The sequence below is a fragment of the Oncorhynchus mykiss genome, chromosome 18, assembly GCF_013265735.2.
Source record: "Oncorhynchus mykiss isolate Arlee chromosome 18, USDA_OmykA_1.1, whole genome shotgun sequence".
Taxonomy (NCBI): domain Eukaryota; kingdom Metazoa; phylum Chordata; class Actinopteri; order Salmoniformes; family Salmonidae; genus Oncorhynchus; species Oncorhynchus mykiss.
The window spans coordinates 53,262,519-53,279,437 of NC_048582.1; the positions used below are offsets into that span (position 1 = coordinate 53,262,519).

General features: G+C 56.1%; 2 protein-coding genes across 3 annotated transcripts in view; both read left to right on the forward strand.

The window, feature by feature from the left end:
* Positions 1 to 12,538, forward strand: part of sh3bp5a (SH3-domain binding protein 5a (BTK-associated)) — a 76,519-nt gene extending 63,981 nt beyond the window's left edge. The window contains exons 4-9 of the mRNA XM_036953243.1: positions 4,154 to 4,318; positions 9,688 to 9,818; positions 10,981 to 11,023; positions 11,116 to 11,332; positions 11,409 to 11,738; positions 11,900 to 12,538. Coding sequence (XP_036809138.1) covers positions 4,154 to 4,318; positions 9,688 to 9,818; positions 10,981 to 11,023; positions 11,116 to 11,332; positions 11,409 to 11,738; positions 11,900 to 12,081 — 1,068 coding nt within the window. The 3' untranslated portion in view covers positions 12,082 to 12,538. The remainder of the gene's footprint in view (positions 1 to 4,153; positions 4,319 to 9,687; positions 9,819 to 10,980; positions 11,024 to 11,115; positions 11,333 to 11,408; positions 11,739 to 11,899) is intronic.
* A 2,728-nt stretch (positions 12,539 to 15,266) lies between these two features.
* The window catches only part of LOC110496519 (biotinidase), a 29,342-nt gene continuing 27,689 nt past the window's right edge, over positions 15,267 to 16,919 (forward strand). For both annotated transcript variants that reach the window (XM_036953242.1, XM_021572466.2), the window contains exons 1-4: positions 15,267 to 15,534; positions 15,993 to 16,142; positions 16,239 to 16,405; positions 16,712 to 16,889. In XM_036953242.1, the coding sequence (XP_036809137.1) occupies positions 15,292 to 15,534; positions 15,993 to 16,142; positions 16,239 to 16,405; positions 16,712 to 16,889 (738 nt within the window). In that variant the 5' untranslated portion in view covers positions 15,267 to 15,291. The remainder of the gene's footprint in view (positions 15,535 to 15,992; positions 16,143 to 16,238; positions 16,406 to 16,711; positions 16,890 to 16,919) is intronic.

A 16,919-nucleotide genomic window follows, 5' to 3' on the forward strand; every position in this document is an offset into this window, starting at 1 on the left:
CGTCCCCTCTCCTCCCCACCATCGTCCCCTCTCCTCCCCACCATCGTCCCCTCTCCTCACCACCATCGTCCCCTCTCCTCCCCACCATCGTCCCCTCTCCTCCCCACCATCGTCCCCTCTCCTCACCACCATCGTCCCCTCTCCTCCCCACCATCGTCCCCTCTCCTCCCCACCATCGTCCCCTCTCCTCCCCACCATCGTCCCCTCTCCTCCCCACCATCGTCCCCTCTCCTCCCCACCATCGTCCCCTCTCCTCACCACCATCGTCCCCTCTCCTCCCCACCATCGTCCCCTCTCCTCCCCACCATCGTCCCCTCTCCTCCCCACCATCGTCCCCTCTCCTCCCCACCATCGTCCCCTCTCCTCCCCACCATCGTCCCCTCTCCTCACCACCATCGTCCCCTCTCCTCCCCACCATCGTCCCCTCTCCTCCCCACCATCGTCCCCTCTCCTCCCCACCATCGTCCCCTCTCCTCCCCACCATCGTCCCCTCTCCTCCCCACCATCGTCCCCTCTCCTCCCCACCATCGTCCCCTCTCCTCCCCACCATCGTCCCCTCTCCTCCCCACCATCGTCCCCTCTCCTCCCCACCATCGTCCCCTCTCCTCCCCACCATCGTCCCCTCTCCTCCCCACCATCGTCCCCTCTCCTCCCCACCATCGTCCCCTCTCCTCCCCACCATCGTCCCCTCTCCTCCCCACCATCGTCCCCTCTCCTCCCCACCATCGTCCCCTCTCCTCACCACCATCGTCCCCTCTCCTCCCCACCATCGTCCCCTCTCCTCCCCACCATCGTCCCCTCTCCTCCCCACCATCGTCCCCTCTCCTCCCCACCATCGTCCCCTCTCCTCCCCACCATCGTCCCCTCTCCTCCCCACCATCGTCCCCTCTCCTCCCACCATCGTCCCCTCTCCTCCCCACCATCGTCCCCTCTCCTCCCCACCATCGTCCCCTCTCCTCCCCACCATCGTCCCCTCTCCTCCCCACCATCGTCCCCTCTCCTCCCACCATCGTCCCCTCTCCTCCCCACCATCGTCCCCTCTCCTCCCCACCATCGTCCCCTCTCCTCCCCACCATCGTCCCCTCTCCTCCCCACCATCGTCCCCTCTCCTCACCACCATCGTCCCCTCTCCTCACCACCATCGTCCCCTCTCCTCCCCACCATCGTCCCCTCTCCTCACCACCATCGTCCCCTCTCCTCCCCACCATCGTCCCCTCTCCTCCCCACCATCGTCCCCTCTCCTCACCACCATCGTCCCCTCTCCTCCCCACCATCGTCCCCTCTCCTCCCCACCATCGTCCCCTCTCCTCCCCACCATCGTCCCCTCTCCTCCCCACCATCGTCCCCTCTCCTCCCCACCATCGTCCCCTCTCCTCCCCACCATCAGTCCCCTCTCCTCCCCACCATCGTCCCCTCTCCTCCCCACCATCGTCCCCTCTCCTCCCCACCATCGTCCCCTCTCCTCACCACCATCGTCCCCTCTCCTCCCCACCATCGTCCCCTCTCCTCCCCACCATCGTCCCCTCTCCTCCCCACCATCGTCCCCTCTCCTCCCCACCATCGTCCCCTCTCCTCCCCACCATCGTCCCCTCTCCTCACCACCATCAGTCCCCTCTCCTCCCCACCATCGTCCCCTCTCCTCCCCACCATCGTCCCCTCTCCTCCCACCATCGTCCCCTCTCCTCACCACCATCGTCCCCTCTCCTCACCACCATCGTCCCCTCTCCTCACCACCATCGTCCCCTCTCCTCCCCACCATCGTCCCCTCTCCTCACCACCATCGTCCCCTCTCCTCCCCACCATCGTCCCCTCTCCTCCCCACCATCGTCCCCTCTCCTCCCCACCACCCCCTCTCCTCCCCACCATCGTCCCCTCTCCTCCCCACCATCGTCCCCTCTCCTCCCCACCATCGTCCCCTCTCCTCACCACCATCGTCCCCTCTCCTCCCCACCATCGTCCCCTCTCCTCCCCACCACCACCCCCTCTCCTCACCACCATCGTCCCCTCTCCTCCCCACCATCGTCCCCTCTCCTCCCCACCACCACCCCCTCTCCTCACCACCATCGTCCCCTCTCCTCCCCACCATCGTCCCCTCTCCTCCCCACCACCACCCCCTCTCCTCACCACCATCGTCCCCTCTCCTCACCACCATCGTCCCCTCTCCTCCCCACCATCGTCCCCTCTCCTCCCCACCACCATCCCCCTCTCCTCCCCACCATCGTCCCCTCTCCTCCCCACCATCGTCCCCTCTCCTCCCCACCATCGTCCCCTCTCCTCCCCACCACCACCCCCTCTCCTCCCCACCATCGTCCCCTCTCCTCCCCACCATCGTCCCCTCTCCTCCCCACCATCGTCCCCTCTCCTCCCCACCATCGTCCCCTCTCCTCCCCACCATCGTCCCCTCTCCTCACCACCATCGTCCCCTCTCCTCCCCACCATCGTCCCCTCTCCTCACCACCATCGTCCCCTCTCCTCCCCACCACCACCCCCTCTCCTCCCCACCATTGTCCCCTCTCCTCCCCACCATCGTCCCCTCTCCTCCCCACCACCACCCCCTCTCCTCCCCACCATCGTCCCCTCTCCTCCCCACCATCGTCCCCTCTCCTCCCCACCATCGTCCCCTCTCCTCCCCACCATCGTCCCCTCTCCTCCCCACCATCATCCCCTCTCCTCACCACCATCGTCCCCTCTCCTCCCCACCATCGTCCCCTCTCCTCCCCACCATCGTCCCCTCTCCTCCCCACCATCGTCCCCTCTCCTCCCCACCATCGTCCCCTCTCCTCCCCACCATCATCCCCTCTCCTCACCACCACCACCCCCTCACCTCCCCACCATCATCCCCTCTCCTCCCCACCACCACCCCCTCTCCTCCCCACCATCGTCCCCTCTCCTCCCCACCATCGTCCCCTCTCCTCCCCACCATCGTCCCCTCTCCTCCCCACCATCATCCCCTCTCCTCCCCACCATCATCCCCTCTCCTCCCCACCACCACCCCCTCTCCTCCCCACCATCGTCCCCTCTCCTCCCCACCATCGTCCCCTCTCCTCCCCACCATCGTCCCCTCTCCTCCCCACCATCATCCCCTCTCCTCCCCACCATCGTCCCCTCTCCTCCCCACCATCGTCCCCTCTCCTCCCCACCATCGTCCCCTCTCCTCCCCACCATCGTCCCCTCTCCTCCCCACCATCGTCCCCTCTCCTCCCCACCATCGTCCCCTCTCCTCCCCACCATCGTCCCCTCTCCTCCCCACCATCGTCCCCTCTCCTCCCCACCATCGTCCCCTCTCCTCCCCACCATCGTCCCCTCTCCTCCCCACCATCGTCCCCTCTCCTCCCCACCATCGTCCCCTCTCCTCCCCACCATCGTCCCCTCTCCTCACCACCATCGTCCCCTCTCCTCCCCACCATCGTCCCCTCTCCTCACCACCATCGTCCCCTCTCCTCACCACCATCGTCCCCTCTCCTCACCACCATCGTCCCCTCTCCTCCCCACCATCGTCCCCTCTCCTCCCCACCATCGTCCCCTCTCCTCCCCACCATCGTCCCCTCTCCTCCCCACCATCGTCCCCTCTCCTCCCCACCATCGTCCCCTCTCCTCACCACCATCGTCCCCTCTCCTCCCCACCATCGTCCCCTCTCCTCACCACCATCGTCCCCTCTCCTCACCACCATCGTCCCCTCTCCTCACCACCATCGTCCCCTCTCCTCCCCACCATCGTCCCCTCTCCTCCCCACCATCGTCCCCTCTCCTCCCCACCATCGTCCCCTCTCCTCCCCACCACCGTCCCCTCTCCTCCCCACCATCGTCCCCTCTCCTCCCCACCATCGTCCCCTCTCCTCCCCACCATCGTCCCCTCTCCTCCCCACCACCACCCCCTCTCCTCCCCACCATCGTCCCCTCTCCTCCCCACCATCGTCCCCTCTCCTCCCCACCACCACCCCCTCTCCTCCCCACCATCGTCCCCTCTCCTCCCCACCATCGTCCCCTCTCCTCCCCCTCCTGTTTGTTTTTTATATAACCATTATTTAATCAGGAATAATAACCAGAAGGTTAGAAACCTATTTTTGAGAGGGATCATGCAAAGTACATTTCCCTTTAAATAAAGTATTCAGGTATTCATTAAAGTACGTTAAAGCATTCATTACCCCCCCAGGCCCAGCTGGAGGCCCAGAGGGCGACGGGGGAGTTTCAGAGGGCGGTGGAGATCCTGGGGGCGGCTAAAGAGACCATCGCCCTGGCAGAGGAGAGACTCCTGGAGGAGGACAGCAGACAGTTTGATTCAGCCTGGCAGGAGATGCTCAACCACGCCACCAACAGGGTGGGTAAACACACAACTCTTGGTCCTGGAAAGCTACAGTGTGTGCAGACTGTGACCGACTGGGTTTGTTAGCTTGCTTAGCTTGATTAGGCATTTGTAGTAGCAATGGTCATCAAAATTGTTAAAAGGTTTTAAAACAAGTCTAATAAATACAACAGTTGGACATGGATGAAGATACTCCAAACCTTTAGAATTTTTAAAATACATCAGATATTGACGGAATTATTGCAGATAAAAACACCGGGTTAATTTGTGTATATATGAATAAGTTAATTCACCTAAAGGGGTGAAATAGGGCTGCAGCCACCAAAGTCTTGGACTGTCTCGACCTACCTGCACCCACAAGCGCTGTCTCGGCCTACCTGCACCCACAAGCGCTGTCTCGGCCTACCTGCACCCACAAGCGCTGTCTCTGCCTACCTGCACCCACAAGTGCTGTCTCTGCCTACCTGCACCCACAAGTGCTGTCTCTGCCTACCTGCACCCACAAGCGCTGTCTCGGCCTACCTGCACCCACAAGCGCTGTCTCGGCCTACCTGCACCCACAAGTGCTGTCTCTGCCTACCTGCACCCACAAGCGCTGTCTCTGCCTACCTGCACCCACAAGTGCTGTCTCTGCCTACCTGCACCCACAAGCGCTGTCTCGGCCTACCTGCACCCACAAGTGCTGTCTCGGCCTACCTGCACCCACAAGTGCTGTCTCGGCCTACCTGCACCCACAAGTGCTGTCTCGGCCTACCTGCACCCACAAGTGCTGTCTCGGCCTACCTGCACCCACAAGTGCTGTCTCGGCCTACCTGCACCCACAAGTGCTGTCTCGGCCTACCTGCACCCACAAGCGCTGTCTCTGCCTACCTGCACCCACAAGCGCTGTCTCGGCCTACCTGCACCCACAAGTGCTGTCTCGACCTACCTGCACCCACAAGCGCTGTCTCGGCCTACCTGCACCCACAAGTGCTGTCTCGACCTACCTGCACCCACAAGTGCTGTCTCGGCCTACCTGCACCCACAAGTGCTGTCTCGACCTACCTGCACCCACAAGTGCTGTCTCGGCCTACCTGCACCCACAAGTGCTGTCTCGACCTACCTGCACCCACAAGCGCTGTCTCGGCCTACCTGCACCCACAAGTGCTGTCTCGACCTACCTGCACCCACAAGCGCTGTCTCGGCCTACCTGCACCCACAAGTGCTGTCTCGGCCTACCTGCACCCACAAGCGCTGTCTCGGCCTACCTGCACCCACAAGCGCTGTCTCTGCCTACCTGCACCCACAAGCGCTGTCTCGGCCTACCTGCACCCACAAGCGCTGTCTCGGCCTACCTGCACCCACAAGTGCTGTCTCTGCCTACCTGCACCCACAAGTGCTGTCTCTGCCTACCTGCACCCACAAGTGCTGTCTCGACCTACCTGCACCCACAAGCGCTGTCTCGACCTACCTGCACCCACAAGCGCTGTCTCTGCCTACCTGCACCCACAAGTGCTGTCTCGACCTACCTGCACCCACAAGTGCTGTCTCGACCTACCTGCACCCACAAGCGCTGTCTCTGCCTACCTGCACCCACAAGTGCTGTCTCGGCCTACCTGCACCCACAAGCGCTGTCTCGGCCTACCTGCACCCACAAGTGCTGTCTCTGCCTACCTGCACCCACAAGTGCTGTCTCGGCCTACCTGCACCCACCACCGCTGTCTCGGCCTACCTGCACCCACAAGTGCTGTCTCGACCTACCTGCACCCACAAGTGCTGTCTCGACCTACCTGCACCCACAAGTGCTGTCTCGACCTACCTGCACCCACAAGTGCTGTCTCTGCCTACCTGCACCCACAAGTGCTGTCTCGGCCTACCAGCACCCACAAGCGCTGTCTCGGCCTACCTGCACCCACAAGTGCTGTCTCTGCCTACCTGCACCCACAAGTGCTGTCTCGGCCTACCTGCACCCACCACCGCTGTCTCGGCCTACCTGCACCCACAAGCGCTGTCTCGACCTACCTGCACCCACAAGTGCTGTCTCTGCCTACCTGCACCCACAAGTGCTGTCTCGGCCTACCTGCACCCACCACCGCTGTCTCGGCCTACCTGCACCCACAAGTGCTGTCTCGGCCTACCTGCACCCACAAGCGCTGTCTCGGCCTACCTGCACCCACAAGTGCTGTCTCGGCCTACCTGCACCCACCACCGCTGTCTCGACCTACCTGCACCCACAAGCACTGTCTCGACCTACCTGCACCCACAAGTGCTGTCTCGACCTACCTGCACCCACCACCGCTGTCTCGACCTACCTGCACCCACCACCGCTGTCTCGACCTACCTGCACCCACCACCGCTGTCTCGGCCTACCTGCACCCACCACCGCTGTCTCGACCTACCTGCACCCACCACCGCTGTCTCGACCTACCTGCACCCACAAGCGCTGTCTCGGCCAACCTGCACCCACAAGTGCTGTCTCGGCCTACCTGCACCCACAAGTGCTGTCTCGGCCTACCTGCACCCACAAGTGCTGTCTCGGCCTACCTGCACCCACAAGTGCTGTCTCGACCTACCTGCACCCACAAGTGCTGTCTCGACCTACCTGCACCCACAAGTGCTGTCTCGGCCTACCTGCACCCACAAGTGCTGTCTCGACCTACCTGCACCCACCACCGCTGTCTCGACCTACCTGCACCCACCACCGCTGTCTCGGCCTACCTGCACCCACAAGTGCTGTCTCGGCCTACCTGCACCCACAAGTGCTGTCTCGACCTACCTGCACCCACAAGTGCTGTCTCGGCCTACCTGCACCCACAAGTGCTGTCTCGGCCTACCTGCACCCACAAGTGCTGTCTCGACCTACCTGCACCCACAAGCGCTGTCTCGACCTACCTGCACCCACAAGTGCTGTCTCGGCCTACCTGCACCCACAAGTGCTGTCTCGACCTACCTGCACCCACAAGTGCTGTCTCGGCTTACCTGCACCCACAAGTGCTGTCTCGACCTACCTGCACCCACAAGTGCTGTCTCGGCCTACCTGCACCCACAAGTGCTGTCTTGGCCTACCTGCACCCACAAGTGCTGTCTCGACCTACCTGCACCCACCACCGCTGTCTCGGCCTACCTGCACCCACAAGTGCTGTCTCGACCTACCTGCACCCACCACCGCTGTCTCGGCCTACCTGCACCCACAAGTGCTGTCTCGGCCTACCTGCACCCACAAGCACTGTCTCGACCTACCTGCACCCACAAGCGCTGTCTCGGCCTACCTGCACCCACAAGTGCTGTCTCGGCCTACCTGCACCCACAAGCGCTGTCTCGGCCTACCTGCACCCACAAGCGCTGTCTCGGCCTACCTGCACCCACAAGTGCTGTCTCGGCCTACCTGCACCCACAAGCGCTGTCTCGGCCTACCTGCACCCACAAGCGCTGTCTCGGCCTACCTGCACCCACAAGCACTGTCTCGACCTACCTGCACCCACAAGCGCTGTCTCGACCTACCTGCACCCACCACCGCTGTCTCGGCCTACCTGCACCCACAAGTGCTGTCTCGGCCTACCTGCACCCACAAGTGCTGTCTCGGCCTACCTGCACCCACAAGTGCTGTCTCGACCTACCTGCACCCACAAGTGCTGTCTCGACCTACCTGCACCCACAAGTGCTGTCTCGACCTACCTGCACCCACAAGTGCTGTCTCGGCCTACCTGCACCCACAAGTGCTGTCTCGACCTACCTGCACCCACAAGTGCTGTCTCGACCTACCTGCACCCACAAGCGCTGTCTCGACCTACCTGCACCCACAAGTGCTGTCTCGACCTACCTGCACCCACAAGCGCTGTCTCGACCTACCTGCACCCACAAGTGCTGTCTCGACCTACCTGCACCCACAAGTGCTGTCTCTGCCTACCTGCACCCACAAGTGCTGTCTCGGCCTACCTGCACCCACAAGTGCTGTCTCGGCCTACCTGCACCCACAAGTGCTGTCTCTGCCTACCTGCACCCACAAGTGCTGTCTCTGCCTACCTGCACCCACAAGTGCTGTCTCGACCTACCTGCACCCACAAGCGCTGTCTCGACCTACCTGCACCCACAAGCGCTGTCTCGACCTACCTGCACCCACAAGTGCTGTCTCTGCCTACCTGCACCCACAAGTGCTGTCTCGACCTTTCTGCACCCACAAGTGCTGTCTCGACCTACCTGCACCCACAAGCGCTGTCTCGACCTACCTGCACCCACAAGCGCTGTCTCGACCTACCTGCACCCACAAGTGCTGTCTCGACCTACCTGCACCCACAAGCGCTGTCTCGACCTACCTGCACCCACAAGCGCTGTCTCGACCTACCTGCACCCACAAGCGCTGTCTCGGCCTACCTGCACCCACCACCGCTGTCTCGACCTACCTGCACCCACAAGCGCTGTCTCGACCTACCTGCACCCACAAGTGCTGTCTCGACCTACCTGCACCCACAAGCGCTGTCTCGACCTACCTGCACCCACAAGCGCTGTCTCTGCCTACCTGCACCCACAAGCACTGTCTCGACCTACCTGCACCCACAAGTGCTGTCTCTGCCTACCTGCACCCACCACCGCTGTCTCGACCTACCTGCACCCACAAGTGCTGTCTCTGCCTACCTGCACCCACAAGTGCTGTCTCTGCCTACCTGCACCCACAAGTGCTGTCTCTGCCTACCTGCACCCACAAGTGCTGTCTCTGCCTACCTGCACCCACAAGTGCTGTCTCGGCCTACCTGCACCCACAAGTGCTGTCTCGACCTACCTGCACCCACAAGCCCTGTCTCGGCCTACCTGCACCCACAAGTGCTGTCTCGACCTACCTGCACCCACAAGCGCTGTCTCGGCCTACCTGCACCCACAAGCGCTGTCTCGGCCTACCTGCACCCACAAGTGCTGTCTCGGCCTACCTGCACCCACAAGTGCTGTCTCGACCTACCTGCACCCACAAGCGTTAAATCCCAGACCAAGCTTCTCCGTTCTTATATAGACGCAACAGAATGACAATGTATTCCACTGAGCCCATTTCAGCCATTACCAGTGTGTTTGACAGGTGATTACAAACGTTTCTGTGATCGTAACGTTAACGGGGAAAACAAATGGCACATGGAAGAGTGGGAAAGAATTGCCAGAGAAAAATGAATGCAATCAATCCAGCAAGATATAAGAGACAAGTAGATTTTGCTCCCCTCAAACACAGGAAATGAATGGCTGAAAAAGACTGATCCTCAGGGTGGGGCATGCACGTCGCTTGTGTGTGTGTGTGTGTGTATGTGTGCATGCACGTCGCTATTAGTAGTAGTAGTAGCTTGATCTTGGTGGAATAGATCAAAGCACACACACCAAAGACTGACTTTGCTAGACTGACTCTGCCACCCTATTGGCTGTTGCAGGTGATGGAGGCGGAGACGGCGAGGACTCGTAGCGAATTAGAGCACAGAAAGACGGCGAACCACTATAACGCCTGCATCAGTCATATGAGACAGCTGGAGAAGAAACTAAAACGCGCCATCAACAAGTCCAGGTGTGTGTGTGTGTGTTTTGGTCCTGATAATGTGACTGACTAGCTGAGAAGATAAAGGAACGATACACACACTCAGCCGCCCCTATCTTGGGCCTCTCGGTGCTGAATGTGATGACCTGCAGATGTTGGCCGGGTAGGCCTGTGCCTGTTGTGTATGAGTTTGGGCATAGTGTAGGTACATGTGTGTGTGATTGTATGTGTGTGTTTGAGATTTTTGGGGGTAGTGTGTGTGTGTGTTTGTACTATGTGTGAGTTTTGGAGTAGTGTGTGTGTGTGAGTTTGGGGGCGAAGTGTGTGTTTCCCTTAAGGGCCTGTGGAATGTAGCAGCTGTTGGAGGTGGAGTGTTATTTTTCCAGAGGTTCATGGTTGCTATAACGACTATACAGCGCTCTGAAAGAACTAGTGATTCAAATCGCTCTCTCTCTCGCCTTCTCTCTCTCTCTTTCTCTCTCTCGTCTTCTCTCCTTCTCTCTCTCTTGCCTTCTCTCTCTCTCTCTCTCTCTCTCTCTATCTCTCTCTCTCTTGCCTTCTCTCTCTCCCCCTCTCTCTCTCTCTCGCTCTCTCTCTCTCTCTCTCTCTCTCTCTCTCTCTCTCACCTTCTCTCTCTCCCTCTCTCTCTCTCTCTCTCTCTCTCACCTTCTCTCTCTCCCCCCCCCTCTCTCTCTCGCCTTCTCTCTCTCTCTCTCTCCTTCTCTCTCTCCCCCCCCCCCCTCTCTCTCTCTCTCTCTCTCTCTCTCTCTCTCTCTATCTCTCGCCTTCTCTCGCTCTCTCTCTCCCCCTCTCTCTCTCTCTCGCCTTCTCTCTCTCTCGCCTTCTCTCTCTCCCCCTCTCTCTCTCTCTCTCTCTCTCTCTCTCTCTCGCCTTCTCTCTCTGCCCCTCTCTCTCTCTCTCTCTCTCTCTCTCTCGCCTTCTCTCTCTCCCTCGCCTTCTCTCTCTCTCTCTCTCTCTTTCTCTCCCCCGCTCTCTCTCTCTCCCCGCTCTCGCTCTCTCCCCCGCTCTCTCTCTCTCCCCGCTCTCTCTCTCTCCCCCGCTCTCTCTCTCTCTCCCCGCCCTCTCTCTCTCTCCCCGCCCTCTCTCTCTCTCCCCCGCTCTCTCTCTCTCCCCCGCTCTCTCTCTCTCCCCCACTCCCTTTCTCTCCCCCGCTCTCTCTCTCCACCTGCAGGCCATATTTTGAACTGAAGGCAAAATACTACCTACAACTTGAGGTATGTACAGTGTTTATTGTTGCCATAGATACACAATAAGTTGCTTGTGTGTTGTAACACCCTGTGTTGTAACGTCTCTTCTTCTCTCTCAGCAACTAAGACGACATGTAGACAAGTTTCAGGCCAAGCTGACCGTTGCCAAGGCAGACTACCGCACAACGCTGCATAACCTAGAGACCATCTCCGAGGAGATCCACTCCCGGCGACACTCCATCACCATGGGAACCAGAGGGAGGGGCGTGGGGGCTGAGGGGGAGGGGGGAAATGAGGACATCACCAACTTCAAGATGGAGTCAGACGGACTGTCCTGTGAGTGTCACACACAGATACGTGCACACAGCCAGGTTTTAATGTGTGTGTATGTTAATTTGTGTGTGTTTTCCAGTGGCATCTGTGACGTTTGATGAAGGCGATAACAGGGGTGGATCAGAGGAAGAGACAAAAACACACTCCACTTCCGCTCCCCTCGATATGCCCTCCTCTTCTCTCCATGCCTACCCCTCCACCCCTCTGGACCTGCCCTCCTCCTCATTCTCCACCCCCTCTGCCTACCTCTCCCCCTGCCCATCCCTTATGTCCTCGTCCTGTCCCAGTGCCATGGAGGGACACAGTCCTGGCGGCTGGCTAAGCCCAGAGTGGAGGTGTGGTTCTCCTCTCCTCGGTCCCCGCTCCCAGTGCAGTGGAGCCTCCTCCCCAGACTGCGACCAGGAAAGAGGTGGGTGTATGTGTTTTTCCGGTGACTTTGTGTCTATAAATGTGTTAATTGTTTGGATTATTGTTGGGCTACTGTTTATAGGACTGTATGTTAGAAAATAAGTTTATTCACCTTTAACTCTGCTTTTGTATGTGTGTGTGTGTGTGTGTGTGTGTGTGTAGGGGACAGAGCAGAGGGCGCGGAGCAGAAGTTGGAGGCAGGTCTAAGTAAGCTGACCCTAACAATAACACACCCACTGCATCCTGGGAACGACGACTCCAAGGATGACCCCAAGACGACCTCCAGCTCCGCCACTACAACACATATTCCCAACCTTACCATCCTCCAGACCAACAGCGCCTAACGGACAGACAACTTCACCTCTTACCCTTGACCCTTGACTCATGACCTTTAAGCCTAAACTCTAACTGAGCGTTTCTATGAACTTCAGTAACATTACAATGTGTTTTATTCACTCCAGGGACAAATCTGAAATCACACCCTATTCCATGCATAGGAAATATGGAATATTGGCAATAGGGTGCCATTTTGGATCTTGGCCAGAACTGATCTGGAATAACCTGGAAGGGGAAATAAACTTGGGGATTGTGGGGGATCATAGCCAGGCAAGTCTATTGTCTACACCTTAAAACACTCCAAACCAAGGAAGGGTGTGAAAGAGACCTTGCTATGGCTGTGTCCCAATCTTCCAAAAAGGGTGGACTTGCACAATCACTGTCATGGATTTAAAAGCTATTGATTGGTGTAAGCTGGGGGGAGTTTCCACTATTGTGACATGTTGGAATTATCCTGGAGAGAGATATGTAAATATGGCTGTTGAGCCCCCCGGCTCCCCTGATCCCACAACGTGTGTCAGGGACAGAGGTTACTGTGGTCTCAGCGCGCGCGCGCGCGCGCGTGTGTGTGTGTGTGTGTGTGTGTGTGTGTGTGTGTGTGTGTGTGTGTGTGTGTGTGTGTGTGTGTCAGAGGAACAGCATGTTACTGCAGTTTTTCTCCCTCACATAGACAGACTGGGGTTGTTACTGCAGTTTTTCTCCCTCACATAGACAGACGGGTTGTTACTGCAGTTTTTCTCCCTCACATAGACTGACTGGGGTTGTTTGCAATTACTATGTGTTGTACGTGTTTGTGTGTGTCGCTATGCGTGGTAAGTAGGGCGACCGTGTGTGTAGAGACTGTTTCAATGCAGTTGTAGTGTTGGTGTATGACTCCTGTATGGTGTATGGGGAGAGTACAGCCTAACTCCAGTAGAGAGAGTCTATATTTATGCTCTGTGTCTCTGACCTACACTATGTATCTGTTCTTAGAATAAAACACATCCTGACACTTCATTGTGTGTGTCTGTGTGTGTCTGACACTGACGCACTGTAGCCTCACAAACAGGAACCTGCCCCCCAACACACTCACACACTTTAACCCCAAAGTCACCATTGTGTCTCTCCCTCAATGCTAATGGATGTAAACAAACACTACCTGACACACACACACACTGGCGAGAGTGTTTTCTTCCTGCTACTCTCAGCTGGTGCAGTGTTATCTCATGACTTGCGTCAGAGCTCTGAGACTCCCTGTCTGTGTGTGTGTGCCCTTTTCTGGGCCGGAATCCAAGCCGGATCTGCCTATCCCAAATCAGTCAGTTACACCTTGTCCCAGTCCTTAAAGGCCTGATAGAGGCTGCACAACCTAATCAACAGGCTGGCCACAGCTAGGAACTATATCTCAACCTAGGCGATAAGGGCCTTAGCGGACAATCCCCAGAGCCTAGTGCCTAACTCCTCAACCTAACATGCTTCCTGCTGTTCAGGTCAGAGCTTTCACTTTAGACATTATAAGGATAATCTCTCCTGTCTGGCAAGGCCTAGATTAAATCCTTCACAGACTCCTACCAATGTCCTAGTACTATAGTCTGGTACTAGGTCCCTTTATTCCAGAATGTATGATTTCTAATTAATTAATCAGATTCTCAAAATCCTCAATTGATCAAATGAATTAGAAGTAAGACAACAACATGCACGTGTATTGATCAAATGAATTAGAACGGGTTGGAGGCGCGCTGTGTTAAGAAGCAGTGCGGTTGGGTTGTGTATCGGAGGACGCATGACATTCAACCTTCGTCTCTCCCGAGCCCGTACGGGAGTTGTAGCAATGAGACAAGATAGTAGCTACTACAACAATTGGATACCACGAAATTGGGGAGAAAAAGGGGTAACATTAAAAAATATATATATAATAAAAATAAAAAAAACTCCTCAGGGCTTCACTATATCGTTTTAATGTTTAAAAAAGCCGTCTCCAACTGAACATCAATACCCCTACTGCACTCCTCTACTCAGTACATACCCCAACTGAACATCAATACCCCTACTGCACTCCTCTACTCAGTACATACCCCAACTGAACATCAATACCCCTACTACACTCCTCTACTCAGTACATACCCCAACTGAACATCAATACCCCTACACTCCTCTACTCAGTACATACCCCAACTGAACATCAATACCCCTACTACACTCCTCTACTCAGTACATACCCCAACTGAACATCAATACCCCTACTACACTCCTCTACTCAGTACATACCCCAACTGAACATCAATACCCCTACTACACTCCTCTACTCAGTACATACCCCAACTGAACATCAATACCCCTACTGCACTCCTCTACTCAGTACATACCCCAACTGAACATCAATACCCCTACTGCACTCCTCTACTCAGTACATACCCCAACTGAACATCAATACCCCTACTGCACTCCTCTACTCAGTACATACCCCAACTGAACATCAATACCCCTACTACACTCCTCTACTCAGTACATACCCCAACTGAACATCAATACCCCTACTGCACTCCTCTACTCAGTACATACCCCAACTGAACATCAATACCCCTACTACACTCCTCTACTCAGTACATACCCCAACTGAACATCAATACCCCTACTGCACTCCTCTACTCAGTACATACCCCAACTGAACATCAATACCCCTACTACACTCCTCTACTCAGTACATACCCCAACTGAACATCAATACCCCTACTACGCTCCTCTACTCAGTACATACCCCAACTGAACATCAATACCCCTACTACACTCCTCTACTCAGTACATACCCCAACTGAACATCAATACCCCTACTACACTCCTCTACTCATTAAATACTGTCCTTGTAATATCTTGGCCCAAACGGGTGTGTATTTAGGCTCAGGAAGACCGTTTGTGTGTGTGAATGTGAATGTAATTCTGTGGGTGTATATGTACTCCGTGGGTGTGTAGCCATTAGCCTGTGTGTGTGTTGTGCCAGCTGTGACCTTGAGTTTGTGTGTGTGTGTGTGAGTGAATGTGCACTTTTTTATTCTGTGTGTGTATGTAAAACTGTTTAGCGAATGGAGAGTGTGTTGTGAACTGCTGTAACCCTAAAGATGAGGAGAGATGACCAGCCTCAAGGTACGAATGTTGAAAATTTGGACTGTGATCATTGAACTCGTTGTACTCATTGGTCCTCTATAAAAAGTCAGAAGTTCCTGGGCAATAGTCATTCCGCCATGTCCCTCCGTGTCCTCCTGGCAGTGGTGGTTGCTGTTCTCTATCTGTCCCCAGTAACCTTAACCTGGGCTGGGGACAGGACAGAGGGGACTCCTGGTCCATCTTACGTGGCCGCAGTCTACGAGCACAAGGTGATTCTGAACCCAGAGCCGCATGTGCCTCTGTCTCGGACCGCGGCGCTCGAGCACATGATGAGGAACCTGAAGGTCTATGAGGAGCAGGCCGAACGGGCAGCGGAACAGGTACACCTTGTTCCTTCATAACACACAGAGAAACAACCTCCACGTCCCTCTCTCTCCATGTCTCGGTCTTTATAATTCAAAAGGGCAGCGGCACACCTGTGGGAGGGACTGGGAGATGGTCTTCTCTTTCAATTAATACAACTAGATGTGTTAATACAGGGCTGGAACAAAGCCTGCACACCCTGCAGATAAGCTCTCGAGGACTGGAGAAGACGTACCTTTGACCAGGAGGATAAACATCAATCTGAAGTTTTTGAGTTATCAGCTTTACAGCTCCATTTACCCCTTTCTATCACGTTACTGTTCCATCACAACACACATAGAGAAACAACCTCCACATCCCTCTTTCTTGCTCTCTCTCCTTGTCTCGGTCTTTCTAATTCAAAAGGATTCATTGGCATGGAAAGTGTTATACATTGCCAAAGCAAACATAGACACTCTCTCTGACTCTCTTCCAGGGGGCTCAGATCATAGTATTTCCAGAAGACGGTATCCATGGATTCAACTTCAGTCGTCTGTCCATCTCTGGTTACCTAGAGACCATCCCTGACCCACTGACTGAGGACTGGAACCCCTGTACACAACCTGACAGACACAATCACACTGAGGTATACACATGCACATGCACACACACACCTTTACTTACCACCATCCATGTCTAATGTCATCAATTTGAATGTGTGTTCTGCCCTGTTCTCTCTCAGGTCCTCCAGAGTTTGAGCTGCATGGCTCGACGTCACCAACTGTACCTGGTGGCAAACATGCCTGACCTCCAGCCCTGCCCTCTGACCTCTCATCCCCACCTTGACCCCTCTCAAACTCCCTGCCCCCCTGATGGGCGCTGGCAGTTCAACACTGATGTAGTCTTCAGGTCGGTGGTAAATGGGTTGTTTCTGTTTTAAACACGTTTCTTGATCCTGTGAGAAAATAATTTATTGTACAGGGAGCACTACAGGTATTCTAAACCTCCAGAGGTTCTCTTGGAATAGGGGAATTGATTTCCAAAAGCTTTTTAGGAATTATTGGAATTATGTTTTTGCTTTTCATCCTATGCGCACCCTTATCAGCAACCATTCTCTATAGGACTTTATTTTATTTGCATAATAATTGTATTACTTTTACACAAGGATTTGGGCTATATAGATGAAAATACATTTAGTTTTCCCATTCACTGCAGGTCTGATGGTTCCCTGGCGGCTCGCTACCACAAACAAAACCTGTTCTTCGAGAAGGAATTCGATACCCCGCCCAGACTAGAGGTGGTGACCTTTGACACGCCGTTCGCCGGACGGTTTGGAGTGTTCACCTGCTTTGACATCCTGTTTCACGACCCTACTGTCAGACTACTGGAGAAGGTACACAAAGTCGCACAATGTTTCAATATG